This window comes from Acanthopagrus latus, chromosome 23 (genome assembly GCF_904848185.1).
Source record: "Acanthopagrus latus isolate v.2019 chromosome 23, fAcaLat1.1, whole genome shotgun sequence".
Lineage (NCBI taxonomy): Eukaryota > Metazoa > Chordata > Actinopteri > Spariformes > Sparidae > Acanthopagrus > Acanthopagrus latus.
This window is the reverse complement of record NC_051061.1, coordinates 17,551,723-17,570,209: the sequence shown is the minus strand read 5'-3', so window position 1 is coordinate 17,570,209 and position 18,487 is coordinate 17,551,723. Positions and strand designations below refer to the sequence as shown.

At 42.7% G+C, this 18,487-nt stretch overlaps 1 protein-coding gene and 1 long non-coding RNA gene across 4 annotated transcripts; both read right to left on the bottom strand.

The window, feature by feature from the left end:
- Positions 1-369: 369 nt before the first annotated feature.
- Positions 370-2,654, bottom strand: LOC119014392. Of its 3 annotated transcripts, none has more exons than XR_005072963.1 (4): positions 2,597-2,654; positions 1,285-1,381; positions 1,014-1,170; positions 370-904 (listed from the first exon to the last, which is right to left on the bottom strand). It is a non-coding gene; the product is annotated as an uncharacterized LOC119014392 (long non-coding RNA). The 3 variants fall into 3 exon arrangements; XR_005072962.1 differs by having other exon boundaries at positions 1,014-1,167; XR_005072961.1 differs by having other exon boundaries at positions 1,014-1,381.
- A 2,305-nt stretch (positions 2,655-4,959) lies between these two features.
- Positions 4,960-18,067, bottom strand: fbxl20 (F-box and leucine-rich repeat protein 20). Its single transcript, XM_037090219.1, has 15 exons — positions 17,776-18,067; positions 13,271-13,332; positions 12,390-12,444; positions 12,168-12,242; positions 11,962-12,056; positions 11,777-11,845; positions 11,598-11,693; positions 11,295-11,421; positions 10,671-10,745; positions 9,478-9,608; positions 8,982-9,042; positions 8,805-8,849; positions 8,662-8,718; positions 8,333-8,545; positions 4,960-7,223 (listed from the first exon to the last, which is right to left on the bottom strand). Exons 1-15 carry the CDS (start codon positions 17,815-17,817, stop codon positions 7,116-7,118), a joined length of 1,311 nt encoding a protein of 436 aa, XP_036946114.1. The 5' UTR covers positions 17,818-18,067; the 3' UTR covers positions 4,960-7,115.
- Between the last annotated feature and the right edge of the window lie 420 nt (positions 18,068-18,487).

Below are 18,487 nucleotides of genomic sequence, written 5' to 3'. Positions count from 1 at the left end.
GTGCTTCTCGCCACGGCACAGACTTGAATTTAAGCGCAATCGGAGGCACGCCTCCCCGTGCGTCCGAGGCGCGTGATTGGGGCAATTTTTACAACTCTGCCAGGATCCATTTAGACCAACTCAGGATGCACGGTCGTGGGCGGGAGTTCATTTTGAACCCAAATATAGAACAGCTCGCAGTTTTACAAACAGAGGACTGATTTTCTCTTTGAGGGGATGAGAGCACGCAATAAAAGCAGGATGTTCCCTGTGGCTGCCCAGTGCACCTGTTTAATTCCACTGATCTACATTAATGCAGCAAGTGCCGAGGAGCCATGTGATGATAATATCTGGCATTTAATAAAATTACATGTAGGCTACCACAGATACAAGTAGATCACTTTATATAAAATAGACGTAGAAGGTTTAAGAGGTTTAAATCACTGTACAGCCACCAAAGACATTAGGTGAATTGCAATATCACATAAAAACAACACAAAGTAAAATGTCATGATTATGAATCCATGTCAGAGGAGTAATGAAAAATGTCAGTGGAGTACAGAGGAACCTATTTGATGAAGCTCCTGAAAGAGTCATTTTCTCTTGTAGCGGAAAAATGACCCATATGAGACGAGCTGGACTACTTTCATCTCGAGGTTTGAAATAGCTTTCAGCCAGGCTTCTGCTGTGCTATCATTTGTTCCTTGTCATTTTCCACCTGGCTGCTGAAGCGCTGCATTCAGAAGCTGTAGCTACTTCTTGAGGAAAGGGGTCCTTCAGGGCTCTGTGCCAAGTTCTTGTCAACTTTTGCAGACAAGCGATAGACTTCTGACAGGAAACATCACAAACTGGCAGAGCATCAGTGACATCGGAGAGGTGAGGTGTCTGCTCAGCCTGAACCCATCCCGGTTCACCCTGCTGCCGCCTGGCAAAAGATACAGAAGTATCCGCTGCTGTACCACCACTATGGACCATTAAACTAGAATGGCACTCGATAGAAAACATAACCCCGCCAAGGCCCCTCTTGTACTCACTCATACACACATCCAAATACGGCAGATCAAGAAAAATCCTGGATCTGTTCCTTTATTTCAGATCCACACCAGAAGTTAACAGGCTCTGTTCTTGGCCCAGATCCATCCTCCATCCAAGTTTCCTGGACATCAGTTTTGTAGTTTTTGTACAATCCTGCTGACAGACCAACCAACCAACTAACTTACACAGGTGGAAAGATAAACTCCACGGGGGAGGTGAAAATGGTGAAATCAGATACTGCAGGGCAGCAGATAGTAGTGTATCTCTCACCAGGTAGCAGCAGGTTGGACAGACTGACAATTGGATGGCTGTTGGTGGCATGCAATCTCATTTCCTGCCTGGGTTTCTGGTTACTGCACCACGTACCCTACATTTCAGATAAAAGAGAAAGAAGCAATAAGGTTTGTGTTCGCAGCCGCTGATTTTTGTGTCACCGTGATGAAGGCAGAAGACTGGGAGAGTATTTCAAATTAGGTTCCATGCTAATTCAAAGTGTGACACAGGGAAGAAAGACTTCTGTATGCGATTACAGCTGGGTTATTTTTCTCTCTGCACTGCATTATTTCACCTAACCAAACATCAAAGTTTGCTCTAAGTTGTCAGAGAGTCTTTGGGCGTGGGTGTGTTTGAGAAGAGAGGCGAGAGAGAGAGAGAGAGAGAGAGAGAGAGACAGAGAGAGAGAGAGAGAGAATTAATTATTGCTTCACTCAGCACCAAGGGCACAGCAGATAGCGCAGTGGCTGCTGAAGGGAACAAAAGCCAAGTCAAAAGTTTTCCGTGGCGTGTAGCCGTGTGGCTCTGCTGTCAAAAATAAACAGAAACACAATGTCTTCGTGGTGCGGTGTGTGCAGCGAGCTGTGATCTGATCCGTCTGCCTTCCAACACAGAAAACAGAATAGTCGAGAGAACTGCTGAAGGAGGAAACACACACACACACACACACACACCCATACATTCAAATCTCTCCCTCTGAGCCACCCGCCTTTCATCCTCCATGTTATACCCCAGGTGCTGGAACACGGCTGCTAAAAATGAACATTAAAACAGGAGAGGAAACACATTGATCTCTCTGTGATTAGAGACGGGGGGAACGACGAGAGGATGAGACGAAGAAAATGAGTCCCATGCGGCACCAAGACAGTTCCCAGCCATGACAGCGGTCGTCATGGTGCAGTCACAGGACCAGACCTCTATTCACTCTGCACAGAAATTGATCCTGATTGTTCATGTGTGATTTCTCCCCACAGAAATACAGCCCCTTGAACGTTGGCAGCTTCCCAATGGAACATCTGTCATGTCCCAGACCCCCAAAAAGCCACGATAAAACAACACATGCACATCAAATTAAGCCTTAAATGAATTTTCCACCAAAATATCAATACGTCTGATCAGTGTCAACTAGATTTATTTAAATCAGATCTCATTGGCAGTGGGATAGGAAGGGATCTCTTCCTATATTAATACATGTCCCAGTGTGCACCTAACTATTGTTCAGAGCAAGAAACACTGCATTTATAAAGTTTGATTGTAAATTACTGTCAGGAACATCTTTTAACACTTTCAGTAACAGTAAAAGCCTTACCGTGAGTGTGTTTTGATTCTGCTTTCCTGACCAGGAACTTTGCCCTGGTGAACTGGAGGAAAAAGAAAGAAATCACAACATCTGATATAACGTATAAAGCAATTTTTACAAACACTGCAAAGTGGTGGTTTGAAAGAAAAGTGGAGATAATACCACACAAACAGCAATAACGCTTGGACTGACTGTAAAATAATTGAAAAAGAAAAACACAGTTTTCCTTCTCATGTCCACAACAAGCAGCTGCAGAAAGAGCTTCGTCCAGGTGTTTTGTTGTCAAGTGTTTTCAGTGTTGCACTTCAGCAGGAAAAGAAGCGATGTTAAGAATAAAGTTAAAGCAACTACAAGGAACGTATTGTTGGTAGAGTTTTGCTACCCCTGTGGACAGAAGTGGTACACGCACCACGGCCAACTTTATTAAGGTCTTGATCTGGTTTGCAAGTGTATTTAGCTTTGGATGCAACTAACAGACAGACTCAAACATGTTCATTGATGCTATTTTACATTTATAAACAGCTGTGATTCTAATAATCAGACAAATGTGGAATATATGATCATTAAGAATAACTTTTTTTTTTCTTGCGTCTTTTGGGTTTAGTTGTTTGAAATATTATTTATTCATCCTTGTTGTAACATTGAAAAGTAATAAATATGTTCTAAAAAACAAAGAATAGCTATATAGAAACAGCCAGGCTTCATGATGCTGATTGTTTCGTTTGCATATGTAGGTCATAAAGGAGCATCAGTGTTAAATTCGGACTGTTCCTCCTGGTGATCGCTGAATTCAAGTTCAGCTGCTTGTGCTTGGGCTCACTGCGCCATTTGAATGCAGCAGAGCAATCATTAATGTTAACAGCAACACCTGTGCCTTTCCTGCAGCATAGCCCAATTTACTTCAGTTATTCAGAATATGGATTACAGGCATGTGTTGCTCAGTGTTTGGAAGAGGCTGAATTCTCCTTCGAGAACAAACAATTCCTTTGATCATCTGATTCCTTTCATTAAAAAAAAAAAAAAAAAAAATCAGTGCGTTCCAGCCTGGGAGCTGGTAGTTTGCCCCTTTTGCTCCTGACTGGAGAAAATCAATTAGTCTCACTGAACAGCTGATAGGTCCTGAAAGCTGCAACCAGCTGAGCTCTGGAATCAGGAGGGGGACTGATTACAGCTGGCTCAATGCTGCCATCTGCTGTTTCAACAATGCTTCACAACCGTTACCTATCAGTTCAACACCAGAGAGAAAACCAGACAAGTCTTAATAATATAGGTATATATTTATTCATACGTACATATTCATTTATATCGGTTAATTGTAAAAAAAAAAAAAAAAAAAAAAAAGAAAAAAAGAAAAGAAAAGAAAAAAGGAAAAGATTTACAGTAATTATATGAACTACAGTCATTGTCAAAATTGTTTTTGAAATTTCTCAGGTGTCAATCTACCATGAACACACACTGTAGATTCACCTCTTGCCCTCCGTCCTAATCCTCAACCTTACTCCAGTGTTTGGGACCGAACACGTACGAAACAAAGTGGTCTGGAGCGTTGCGGCTCCACTTCCGTGTAAACTGGTGGGAGGTCAGACAGGAAGGACACAAAGGTGTTTGATACTGTGAGGAAAAAAAAAAAGCTGACTTTGCTTTGTAGAGCCTGTAGTGTATTTTGTACCATGAAAAGACTGATGACAGGTTATTTCTTTTGTATGTATAAAACCATCAGGAGCAGGTTGAGTATTATTACCTGTAATCCATTCAAAGTGTTGGCTTTAAAGCACATGTTGATAGCTGCACTGGTGACTCAGTGCACAAAGAGGGCAAGCAGGTGTTACAACCTGGCTCACAGTCTAAATCCTACCACTTTTCCTTTTTCCTCCAGTTAAACTGTCTTAACCCCCCCCAAGCGCAGCGACAGAGTACATTATATATATTTCCGCCATTTTGACTCTTAGTTGTTCCCTAATCCCTCATAAAGCCCCAGTCAAACAAAACAGATCAGACTGGATTACACTGGATTCATCTCGGCTTGTATTATTCTGCCTGCCGTAATTGTCAAATCACAAACTGAACCGATTTGTTGCTCAGCGTTTTGCCTGTTGCCGTGCATCTTAAACCAGAGCGGGGACACATTTGAGAGTGATCAACATTCTGCGCTGGGTTTACCCTTTTCTGTCTTGTTTGATGTGTTTGTGCAGGCGGCATTATGGGGAGAAAAATCTGATTCTGCTAAAGCGGCACGCGATGCCTGAACAGCCATCCAGAGGACTTCTCCTTGATGGAAACATTCAATAAGTAGAACCTACGTCATACATACATGTCAACATGAACTCCTCCTGAACTCACATTTAAAAAAAAAAAAAAAAAAAAAATCCAACTCAAATTTGAACATTTATTACAATTGCACTGGCGCCAAACACTTCCCCTGGACAAAGGCTACACTCTGGACATTTAGTAACAATAAACTCTTAATAAAAACACAAAACACCATCAGATCAAAAACCGAGGACTGGAAGAGGACTCAAACTCAACTTGGAGACACTGAACTCGTGACTTCAAAAAACAAAGCAGGCGCAATCCAAAACCACACCAAAAACAGAAAAGCAAAAGAAGAGAAAAGGTCTGAGTTCCAGAGAAAATCAGAAAGAAAAGCAGTAAAAGACACATTTATAAAATGAAATGGGGCAGTAAAAGAGACACAGAATAAAGCAGGTGCAAGTGCAGGAGAAGATAATCCATAAGAAAAGGCTTCAATACTTCATAGGGCGGGGCTGTAGTCCATTATAGCCCTCCGTTGTGACATAAATGTCCATCATATCTGTCAGCAGGCCAGAATTGTGCACTCCAGATTCAGTTGACTTCCTTTTTGCAGTGACTCCACCAGTCTGATCCAGACTTTACCACCAGCAGCGTCGCTGGTCCCAGACAGACAGAGGAGGTGGCAAGGGTGCCAACATGCTGCCACTCCGTCCCCTGCAAGGCCTCGTAGGAGTTGAGGAGTCGGCGATGTCCTCTCACTGCCGCACGTGGTTCACCAGTTCCGCGTCATCAGAACCGTCACCGATGCGAAAACAAGAGCAACTAAATGAAATCAAACTAACTGAAAAATAGACGTACTTTGATTGTTTTCAGTTGGCTTTTTCTTTCCATTGTCCAGGTCTGACAGCATGAATTCATGTAGTGATGTCAGACTTTTTTTTTTCTCTTCTTCTTCTGTCAAATGAGTGTCTTTAGAACTTTTCTGTTTCATCTGTTTGTTGACATGAGACCTCGCAGGCCAGCATCAGTTCTGCCATCAAACTCCAGATCAAGTCCAGGCTTTTGACCGTCCAAAGCTCCAGCACATATTCCAAAACACACAAGCATGTGTGAGCTTTGCCATAATTCCCTCAGAAAGACAGCAATCTCTGCCCCCCCCATCTCATCTCCACCTCTGTTGTTTAGCTGGCTTCGACTCTCGGACTCCACAGTCCTCACATATTTACAATTAGATTTTAAAAAACTAGAGGTGTTACATGCAACATTTGGCATCTTCTCGAGTCCCCACTTGTGAGTCTGAATTGGTGTCCTTTTTTTTTTTTTTTTTAGAAAAATATTAAACTTTGTCTTTTTTTTTTTCCTCTTCGGTACGTTGAAGCTTCTGATTGTAGACAGAGAGACAGAGAGAGGTGAGGGTACAGGTGTAGCAAGCTCAGTGTGTACATGTGAGTGAAGGTTTGTGTGTAGGTTGTTAGTGGAAACGCCAGCCTTAAATTCTGATGGCCGTCTTTGTAAAGTGTCTCATCATTGCTTTACTGTAAGTGCAAATAGCTGCAGGTATGCTTAAAGGAAAAAAAAAATCACAAAAAGGGCTTCTGCTGCTTGTGTTGGGGGTGTCGGCAGTTTACTGGTTGCATTGCTGCCCCTGTTTTTTTTTATTTTAAATAAACAGCCTGCAGAACAAAGCTAACACAGGTCTCACTCAAGTGCAGTTCCCGTCTAGAGGTAGCTGTTAAGTGACCTTCAATATGGAGGGTAGTATGTGTGACACGTTAAGAGGGATTGTCCAGCCTTTTCGATTTTCGTTTTAGAGGCTACAACTGTAATCTGTGTCAAAATGCTAAGTAAAGAGTACAGCTCCCCTCGTTTGGTATTACTGTGTATTTCAATTGAAGAAAATGAAGAGTTAACAGTGCTGATCACATCGGATTTATTTTTTTCCGCTGAACACAGACCAGGAATGTTCTGACATTCTTCTAAGAGTCAACCTGTGTGTGTATGCTTTTTTTGTGCATGTACTGTGCGGTGCGGTGGAGAGATTTCGGGAATGTTTTTTTGGGAAAAGTTACCCCAAGTTCCTGTAGCGTTATTTGGCTCTCTCCCTCTCTCTGCAGCTCCAAAGGGTGGTGGTGGTGGTGGGGGACGACACAAACCAGCATGTGCTCTGTGACAGGGGGCCGGAAGGGGGACAGCAGGTTGGGGGTCAAGTGACGGGCTGTGGGGAACGTGTACGAGGGGAAACGGAGGGGAGGAGAGGGGGGTTGTTGTCTTTACATCATAGCAGGACACAGCAGCGGCAAAACCTCTGACGGCTCCCCCCGACTGAGGGGGGCGGAGTGACGGGAGCGAAGTATGCATGCACTTTGATGTTAGGCAGATGGGTCTGTGGAGGGGAGAGAAGGAAAAATACACAGAAAATGAGATAATAGATAAGTAATGCTTAATCTGCTAAAAAGTTTGACTGTAAATCTCATGAAATCAAGTGAATTAATGCGAGTCACTGACAACACACTCATGAACCCAGTCAAGCTGTGCTGGATGAAACAAGTTCTCTCTGTTCACTCACTGCTGTCGAGCAGACAGTTTGTATTTCACACCTTTGTTTTGATTCATCACTTCTTGTAGGTGGAGTTGTGACATCAATTTGGACAAAATGTATGAATCTCTGACATATTTCCAGAAATTTCTCCTCTCTTGCTTCCTTAAAATTGGGCTAATAGGACATATGTACTCTCTGGTTTGATGTTAAAAAGTCTCAGAGCTACAGTTCTACTGGGGGCCAAAAGCTACACTGCAACAGTCGAGGGGCTTCTTCTCATTTCATTATTTTTTGGCCTGCTCGTCTCCTTTCTGATACTTTTGACCCAGAAATCAATCTTGGCGTGCCATATTGAAGGGATGTCTCACTTCCTAAAATGCATCACACAAAGAGAGGAGTGAGGACAGAAGGAGGCTCACCAGAGAGACAAGACACTGTACCATCAAAATTTGGCTCTGCCGCACAGATGCAACATTGTTAAATGCCTTTTGTCTTGACTCTGTCTCCTCCATTTCTTTCCTTGCCTCCTCCACGCTCGTCTCATGTGGTAGGGACTAAGACGCTAGGAGAGGAGGTAAGGAAAGGAATCAAGGATATACAAACTGGGAAACGAGACGAGGGTCAGCTTGTGCATGAGTATTGTTGTAAGCAAGTGGCAGCATTGTTGTGCCATGTTGACTCTTAAGATTCGATTTTAAACCCCTCAGAACGTTTGTTAGTTTACACCCGTGTCATCAAATATCACTGCGGTGAGTTTGTATTTGCAACAGACTGTTTTGAGGTAAAGGTCTACTTTACTTGAACAAATATATCCTCGGGTGTCATTTGTGATCCATGAACACAGTTTTGCACAAAAAAAGGCACATTAAGTACAAGTGAACAAAATGGGTGTTTACTGCTCGTTCTTCCAATGAATCACTGCTTACTCACTGTTGTCAGCCCACACAACTCACCCTTAGTCTCTTGATGCCAGCGCGGGTGATCTGCTGGCAGTCATAGAGCTCGATGCGATCCAGACTATGGCAGCTCTTCAGGTGCTCCAATGAGGCATCTGTGATCAGGGGGCAGTTGTCCAGCTCGATCACCTCCAGACGGTCGTGAGCACAGGGGCCGCTGCCGAGGTGTCTGATGCCATCATCGGTGATCAGCTCACAGTGAGACAGGCTCTACAGTAACACAGTAGTAGCTGCCATCACGCCACTGTTGGCTACATCGTGCTGCTGCTTCGTGCTTGTAAATGCTACAGTAGAAAAATATGTTCAAGTGGCAGGGACGCACTCACCAGGACTTGCAAACGAGGGCAGTGGATAGACAGCTGGATGAGTGTTCCATCTGTGATCTGATGCAAAAATAAAAACAGACAAATGTCATAACCACAGTCTCCACACAACACCATTTTTCAAGTGGCCCTGACTGTTTATTTACCTGCACACATTCTTCTAAATCCATTTTCTCAAGCTCATGACAATTCTGAAAGAGACAATAAACAGAAAGAAACTGTGATCTATCGCGGGTGAGTGGATAAATATTTTGCTTCTCAACATGTTTCGGGACGAAAAACAATGTGACTGCATGCAACTAAGAGGCAGATGCCACACTCACCCTTGCTAATGTAGTGAAGCCCACGTCTGTAAGCTGAGAGCAACGGGCCACTTCTAATATTCTGAAAGGAAACGGAAAGGAGCAGAGACTTACACGATAGCACCAATTACAGTTGGTCACTGTATGAAGTTGAACAAAATCTGCAGTAGCAAAGTGTGAGGTAACATGTATTCATTTCTCTCTAACAATCCACATTGTTTACCTAATGTTTGCTACAATATTAAATTAATCTAATCACAATATGGAGTCTTACAATCTAGTTTAACAAGAGATCAAAAATGTGCGAAAATTTAGAAAAAATAAAATATAAATAAAGAGCAACATCTGTCTTAGAGAACTTGAATCCTCGTTAAATACATCGGAAAGGATAACGTAGATAATGAATTACAGTAATAAGTCTTTATTTTCAGACGAAATGGAAAGTGTGTAGGGTCTATGAAGTGGCGCACAGTGAAGCTCAGAGTGAGGATGTGTGTGTGCAGGTGTGTAAACTCACCTGAGGCGAGGACAGTTCTGTCCGAGGGCGTGCAGGATGGCGTCTGTGATATTGGCACAGCCCGACACACACAAGGACTGCAGGCGGTGACAACCCCGGCAAATTGTGATGAGGCCCTCGTCTGTGATCTGCTGCTCACAGAGAAGAGAAAGTGTGTGTTTGGAGAAGATAACGTGTACGCTGAAAAGGAAAATGAAACCTTTCACCAGGTTTTCCAAATGTTTTGAAAGGGAATGTTTTTCGGGTACAACTGAATAACTGGGGTAAAAACAAAACCACTGATTTGCTCTTTGATTTTGCCAGAAACAGAAAAGATGACTATTATTTATGTGGGTAGATTAATCAATGATAAATAGCACTCTTTTTCTGGCAGTGATAATACATTGGTCACTTTAAAATACATTTCAATTGAGGTGACTCAGTGCACTTTAAAAGGATTCTGTTGCTCCTGCCAATTTTTTTGTCTTTCAGTTATTTGTTGTTTTCTGTCTTTTCTTGGAGATATACACTTATACATTAGATGTAACTCTGAGTAAGATTTGGCTTGTTTAAAGATAATTAACATACTGTAAAAAAAAGAAGTGTGCGTTTGAGTTCATGTGGGGTCATTTAAATCCACGCTCAATCTGAGAAGGTAACATGTATTCATGTATCACTATAAACGCTCAATGAGATCAAGTTCTTGTCCCTGGATTTTTTGTTTTTAGCGTTTACTTTGTGAGGATCAGACCAAGAAAGAAGAGGCAAGAAAGAGCTGGCAAGAGAAAAGTAGGAAGAGACAACAGCAGTGTTACGAAGAGGAGGAACAACTCAGACAAGATGAGATGATAAATTCCTGAGATTTGAAATGAAAAGATTCTAGGGATGGAGACAAAATTAATTCCATTTGATTCATTTGAAGAAAAAAAAAATGCATTGTGTGAGCAGACTTCACAGACTATTGGCTGTTTATGCTGGACATCCACAGTAGACCTCGAGTTGGAGAACACAATGTGTACTTGGTGCTAACTAGGCTGGAAAGAAACCCACCGTGTTTGTATACTTTTTCTACTTCTATGCCAGAAGTTGAGATTCAGGAGGTTTATTGTGTTTACAGAGAGACATTCTATTTAAACAAAAAGAAATGTGCACACAAAAGTGTCTTTAAAATTGCGAAACATTAACCTCATTTCCCAGCCTTGTTTTAAACTTACTGAGCATGTCTGCAAGTTGAGTGTGACCAGCTCTGGACAGTGGGCCCCGATATGTTTCAAAGCCTCGTCCTCGAGCTGCGGAGGAGATCGACAGAGGAAAGACAACAATCATCTGATATCAAGCTTCACTCATCGCATGTATGATTAATAAAAGGTAAGATCAACACCCACCAAACCCCTCTTCAGTAATTCAGTAAATGAGAAATGTCTTAAATGAACAGTCTGTGACATCTTCATGCCTGTCTGTTAACACATACAGTTGACTGATGATGCAACAGGAGGGCGCTTTAAGAAGGATTTTACATGTGCGGTGTCTGGAACGTCTTTTCCACAGAGACGTTGCAAAAGGAAATGATGCATTTTAAGGTTGTGGTCGCAGCAGCTGTGCTCTACTTTGAATGAAATGAAGAGGAACTCGGTAGTTCCTATAAAAGAGTGATGCAAGAAAACACTGCCAACCGCACAAGTGCAGCGCTGAGCAACAACAAGTGTGAGCTTGAGAAAATCAAGCTGCTTTCAGGTTTATCCAATTAAGTTTCATACTAAATTAAATAATCTCCATCTCATTCACTAAGCACTCACACCATTCAGCATCTCCGGCTCGTACTAAGCTGTTAACTGTACCTGTGTGCATCCCTTGAGGAAAAGGCCTTTGAGTCCAGGACAGGAACGCACCAGCGCCTGGATACCATCCTTGGTGACCTGATCACACCACGAGATGTTAAGTTGCTCCAGCAGAGGACAACCCTCACTGACAGGAGGAAAATTGGACAAAGATGAGTGAGAGATGGGGGAGCGGGGGGAAATACAACAAAAAAGTAAAAATAAAAGTATGACAAAATTGAAAGAAGAACACAGCGATGAGAGAGAGTATGTCAAAGAGTGATAATAGCTGGTATCTGAGGGTGTAAAGTAAGGATCCTTTACCTGAGAGCTTTGAGTGACAGGTTGGTGATTGAGGTACAGGAGGCAAGGTCCAGGTGCTTCAGCTTTGGACAGAACTTACTGAGGCTATTACACGTGCTGCAGAAGACAAAGACAATGAGGGGTTTGAAGGTTTTGGAAAGGCCTTCTGATAGACTGGCACCCCTGAAAAATGCACGTACCTATCTGTGATCTTGGTGCAGCCGTTCAAACTAAGTAGCTCAATGTTTCTGCAGTTCTGCGAGAAAGTCCTGCAGAAAAAAAACAAACAAAAAAACATCATTAATGTGTTATTAGTCACTGAACTTGCCCGTCACTCACCACCCCAGGCTCTGAGCTAGAAGTTTCTACGAGGTCGCTTCCTCACCTCAGGGCGCTATCACCCACACCCAGGCAACCCCGCAGACTCAGCTTCCTAAGGAACCCTCCGCATCGCTTTGAGATGTTCTCCACCACTCGGCCCTGCAACAAAAACAATCCACTCAACCCTCTGTATTTGCATCTACACTTGGATCTAAAGGAATGACAGATGAAGAGTGAGGTGTAAAGGGAAGGGAGACCCCATTTACTCACCTCGATGTCCCTCTGAAAGTCAAAGAGGTCGATTCGTTGCCAGTTGCTGCCGTCCAATGCGAGAACATTCCAGGACTGAGAGCGGGGAGGAAGAAACAGACGATTAGAGTCAAATTTTTCCTCAGATGCACAACATATACACACGTAAAACACACGGACAAACATGTACAGTCACGCGCACACACACACACACACACACATGCCTTATGAACACAGACTCACCCGTGAGACCTGGGCACAGCGACAGAGTGTCACCACATCCAGAAAGGAGAAGATTCTGGAAGACAGACAGGGACGGTTTTAGAGACCCTGATCCCCGCTGCCAGAAGCTTCCTCTTTACATTAAACTTTGCCCTCAACTCAGTCCTTCGCCTGCCTCCATTCACAGCACAGGGGTGTGAGTAAATCAGCTAATATTGTCTTTGACTGTCAGCAGTAGATGTGTTTACTCTGTAGGCAGGGTAGTCATGTTTACTCAAAGTGGGGTCCTAGTGAGGAAGACACGCAATCAGCGTCTACAGAAACAGAGCTGGAAACTCACTATAAGTTGCCTCAATGCAGCAAAGATTGTATTAGGGTTGAAGCTGGGCTCCAGCGCAGCCTGCCAGCCTCACAAATCAGGGTGCTGAACCTGGCCAAGCAGCACAGAGTCAGCAGCCGCAGCGCAGACAGTTCGGCTGGCAAGGCCGAGGCATGAGTTATCGCCTTCATTTTCTGTTTGCTCAGGGGCTCTTTAATGTTTTTTTTTTTTGCCTGAAATCAATTTGAGTGCTTTATAGCCTAAGGCGTCTGTTTTTAATTACAGCTTTAGCAGGAACAGAGTGGGGCATCCTTGTGGTTAGTTCAGATTAGTTTAGTTGAACTATTTGCTAAAGGGCAAGTGAGCGTATATCATATGATTGGGAGATACTCAATGCATGTGTTTGATGGCAGTAAAGGTAAAGAGGGTGGTGCGAGGCCAATTGTGCCTTTGTGTATGACTGAAAGTGCTGATCAGGAGCGAAGGCTGGGAGGTGAGTGTTGAGTGTGCAACATGCCATTTTCACTTGCATAAAAAAAGCCCTGCAGACAGTCTGACTGAAGTGTTTTGAAATGTCACTCACCGTAGCAACAGCTCCTTAGGCAGCTTCTTATTGATGACCGCCTCATCACTGTTTGTGAACATCTGAAAGGGTGCAGAGGATAATATCAGTCCTGGCAGCCTGTTTCAACTGGGCCTCCCCCTTCATCCACTCACCTCACTCAAGGACGGCCGCAGCAAATAAGCAAGGATAAATGATCGTAATCTCATCAGCTGAGATGGATTCAATGTCAAGTCTGTCAAGAAGATAAAGCAGCGCAGGAGACTGGATTTTGTGTCTTCGCAGCAAAATCAGCAGGATAGGACTTTGCACTGAGCAGTTGTGTTATCTTTTCTGCATGCATATTCTCGCCTTACTTCCTGTGTGGTTGTTCACACTGATGAATTCACATCAGTGCTGAGAAAGTTCACTGGAATAAGTTACAGCTTTTAGTGATGAATCGCTTCGGGTTCTGCAAGTGGCTAATGAATTTCGACACAAATAATTGCGTGCAGTGTGAGTGTAAATACTAGCCTCAGTGCACAAAGAGACAAAAAAATGAGCATTTATTAACATCCAGCTGCTTAGATACACACACACGCACACAGACTCCAGGGTTCCCATAATTTGTGGGAAGTCATACTCTGCTAATTCATAAAGTGCATTGTGTTTGGTGAATGTAGCAACATCTGGCCCAAACCATTTCCCTCCATAGATTTAGAAAGATAAATCTAGACCAGGGACAGGGTAATTGAGGGGTGGGGGGCTTTAGCATGTAAATAAAAAGTGCAGGAAGGCACATGTTATTTACAAGAGGCAAACATCTGTGACAAGATCATCAAGGAATTTGCAAGTCCTTATTTTCACTTCCTTACAGGTACAAACACTGAAGCACCTACAATCCAAAATTGAAGGAAACGTTAATTTACTGCATTTAAACAGAAGAGGTGGAGGATACGGGAGTATGCTATGTGCCATTTTGATTATGGCTGTCCATCCCTAAAACCACATCCATGGTGGCTTTTTAGGTCAATAGATTTTTAGGGACTTATACACTTAAGCAAACCTATTCATCAGCTCACAAAAACAAACTGACAGGTCTGCCTGTTTAAAAATCCAGTCAGCTCTGGGTCAAAGCCTCTCTATGTCTCTCTGATAAACATACAAACTCCACACACACACACACACACACACACACACACACACACACACACACACACACACACACACACACACACACACACACACACACAGCTGTCTATGCAGGGGCTGCCTGCCAGCGCAGACGTGTAAAATTTTGAGGGAGTAAGAAAGAAGGGACAGACATTTCGCATTTGGATTTGGGGCAAACTGACTCTGACAGCTCGCCTTTAACGGCGTTACTTTCTGGCCAAATAATCCAGGGCCATTTCCAAAGAACCAGATGCGCATGGTCAACGGGCATACACTGTCCCCTTTTGTGCTCGAACATAAAATAAACCTGATGCTGCATGAATGTGAGCATTATGTTTTCTCCACTGGTCAGCTATAGTCAGTGAAGCAAAAAGCTGGGTGAGCTGTAACCTCCAGCTACAGATTATTGCACGGCAAAACAAAAAGCCATAATATTTTTAGATTTTTTCATTTAATGTAGTTTCCTAAAAAGACTGGACCTTCTGATTAATTTTAACTTAGCTTGATACTTGTAACTTGGATATATTAATTAATCTAAATCAGTGTAGGGTATTTATTTTAAACTGGGATAGCTGAAAGTTGTAGTAAGAAAGAAACAATCCAGGTATTAACTGACTGTTTTGTTGCCTTCAGATTAAACAGCTTGAACAACTCTTACATCAAAACCCCCACATATACTCAACAGTTATGATGTCAATCACAATATGGTTATTTTCTAAATATTCTGTTTAACTGGGAAACAGAAATTGGGGTCATTAATGCTTGTGGACTTTTCAGAGTGCTGTAGTCTTTTGTTTGGAGCTGGTATACAACAGATCAGTATCTACTGCAGAGTAGTAAAGTTAGGCAGAATCTAAGAACATTTGTGGCAAGGCCTGTCAAAGTAAAACTCTCACTTACAGACAAAGCAGCAAGCCTGAAAGCTGTGCATTTCTGATGACCCAGAGTAACCAATTCATCTCTGGTCTCAGGTTTCTTACAATTAGCCTTCTGGTCTAACTCTGGACTTTGTTGATAAACCAACGTGAGTGTATTAACAATTGGGAGCAAGCCAACAGCCTGTATTGTGTTTTTATCCAATATCTTTTCTATTGCAACTCTGGCTGCACAATATTGTTAAAAAGATAATCATATTGCAAATGTTTTGACGGATGTTATGATTGTGATGTGAGCCATGACAAGTGGAAATTGACATTATTGCATCACAGTTTTGTTTTTTACCTAACCAACTATTCAAATCATGACGATGGGACATTTGTAAGGATTTTTATCAAACAAACATGTATTCTTACATGGAGGAAAAGGCTAGCACTAGTATGTCTTTATCGTTTAATGCACTTGTCTTGTACTTGTTGAACACCAATTCTAACTACTGAAATATAACAGCTTCTCATGGACAACCAGCACAGTGACTCATTAATCAGAAATATACCAAAGGATAAACCAAACTGTACCAAGTATATCATCCTGATCTTTAATTTCACCAACTGTCTAAGATTAGCAGACTGATGTTCTTATCATCCCTAAACAGGCCTGTAAAATAAGAATCAAGAATACAATACAAAGGCAATTGACTTTTGACTTCCAGTATCTGTATGTCTTGAAGGATTTCTGGTGTTAAGTTGGGTTATGGGTCTATATACAATGTCAAAATTAGAGCTGTAACTAACCATCATAATTATTGTAATCTTTCAAGTATTTTCTATGCTACTGGTTGTTTGGTCTGTTTGAAAATAGTGAGAAATATCGAATGTTTTTTCCAAAGCTCAAGATGACCCAAAATATTCAGTTTATTGTAATAGAGGAGTAAAGAAACCAGAAAATGCTCACAGTAAATCACCTGGCTTTTGCTTTCTCAAAAATTGCCAAAACAAATAAATTGATTATCAAAACAGTTGGTGATGAATTAGGTAGTTGGCATCTACTCAATTAAATATGTTGCACCTGTAATAAAATATACAAATATAAACCCTATTTGAAATAAAACTCAAGATAATGATAATTCCCATTAAATTAAATTATATTCCACAGGTAGGGGCACAAATCTGTTTATATTACAGTTTGAATCATTTACCAGCCTTTCCCAGTATAATATCTAAATAAAATTGTGTTCTTTTTATATACCTTATATTTGATCTTAAGCAATATTTGAGCTTTAGATTCTGCTTTCCTCACTTTTTCCCAGGGATTTCTCTTGCGCACATACTGTTTGGTCATTGTTGGAGGCAGCCTCAGAACTTCAGAGTTTCACTGCCAGCGACTGCATTAGTGTTATTGGTCTGCATCTGACAAAATAACCCATTTACCCACTCAACAAGGGCACCCCCAAAAGCAAAATGTTCACTTTTATTTTGAAGACAACAGCACGCCACTTCCGGCATCCTCCCGTCCGAACCCCTGTTAGCTTGACGGGCAGCTCTCCCGCAGCTGTCGAGCCAGAAGGTAACGGCTTGGATCTTTTGAGTCGTCAGCTGTTGCACCGTTAAAAATAAATAAAACCACACACAAATCCCACGCTAGCTGGGGATTAAACAACACCAAGTGCTCAGGCTACACAGCCCAATGTCACCGGCGATATGTAACATTTGAGTACAAGTTTTCACCAAAAAAAACAAAACACAGGGCTCCGCTTTCGGCTGCGACACAAAGTTTATGCTAAATGCTGCAGAACAACAACACTCGAGTCTCATGTATGTACATGCGGGGCCTCTTGCTGTCAATGTAGGCTGTGGTGTGTGTGTCACGTTATGGCAGCTTGGGCCTATTTGTTGATAGTTCCGTGCTAATACGGGGTGCATGTAGCAGTCACAACCCGAGGCCCCCACAGCCGCAGTGGCCGTGGATCTGCACAACAACCCGGCTCGTCAGGCAACCAAACAAAAGTGGTGTACAGAAAAAAACACTCCGGCAGATATGAGATCGATCATAAAACAGCTGTAGCTTCTTTACACAGAGAAGTCAATACATTCCCTTCCCTGATAAATATGCTAATGTGAGCCCGAGCTGTCCTCGGCGTGCTGCATGTAGCCTCTTTGTTTTGACGGCGCAAAGGGAAACGAGGACAACACTTTAGGACCTTTAACAAAACCCCAATTTATTGACGAGCGGGCGCGACAGACTTAGTGGAAAAGCATCGACTTGTTTCCACAACGAGGTAAAACGCCAGGCCCGGGCTATAGGTAGTCTGAGCAAAACAACAGCGTTTGACCTAATCCCAAACATTGACTGCGGAAGCTGCATCAACAGCCTCACCGTAAGCGCAGTTTTACAGTAAATACAGCGACAGTTATCACGTAGGCCCGCGTGCTAGCGATTCTAACAGTGACGTTGAATAACTGACATTAACTGTCAGTTATTATTGATGGTGAACTCACCTCAAACCGGCTCCGCGACACGCCATTTACCTCCTTCCCCATGTCGGACGCTGGTTACCGACTCAATGAATTCGGTGTAGGCGAAGTGAAATGCAGATACGGGCCCTCTTCCTGCCGATTCCTCTCCTCGACTATCATGCTACCGTCCTCTCGGTAGCTCCTGCGGGTGCGATGTCGTTGTTTTTCGCCCTGTAACACAAACGGCAAGACCTCTTGTTTATGATTTAAAAGAAAAAAAAAAAGTGGGCTACAGGCAGCAGCCAGCCAGCCAATAAGCCAGTTCTCTTATCTGCTCTGCTCGCTTCGCCCTCACCTCCTCCTCCTCCTCCTCCTCCTCCCCCTGTACAGCTTTCCATCCATCCACACAATAGCCCGACAGGAATAGGATCTGGCAGCCTAAAATGGAGCTGGTACGACGCCTACATCACTTAGAAATAATAAATATAACGAAATTATGCTGAGGCATGTATTGTCCAAACATAAACGACGGCCTCGGGCTACTTAGGCCGACTTGTTGGCTGGTCCTTTAACCAACGCTCGCAGGACAAAGATAACCTAAATATCAAAACAAGGTGTCACCATCTTCTGACCTGTTGGGGAGAAATTGATTCATGGCTGGATGTAAAATGTATTTAAAAAAAAAAAAAAAAAAAAGTTTGAGCCCAGGTTATGGGATATTTTGACACCAGCCATTAAGATATGTGAAGATATG

What these genes read in the sequence shown, in the direction of transcription:
- fbxl20 (XM_037090219.1), bottom strand. Translation starts at nt 17,817, where the DNA reads ATGGGGAAGGAGGTAAATGGCGTGTCGCGGAGCCGGTTTGAG. An exon ending in TGTCGCGGAGCCGGTTTGAG is followed by an intron (nt 13,333 to 17,775) that starts GTGAGTTCACCA and finishes GCACCCTTTCAG; the next exon opens with ATGTTCACAAACAGTGATGA. An exon ending in CCTAAGGAGCTGTTGCTACG is followed by an intron (nt 12,445 to 13,270) that starts GTGAGTGACATT and finishes TCTGTCTTCCAG; the next exon opens with AATCTTCTCCTTTCTGGATG.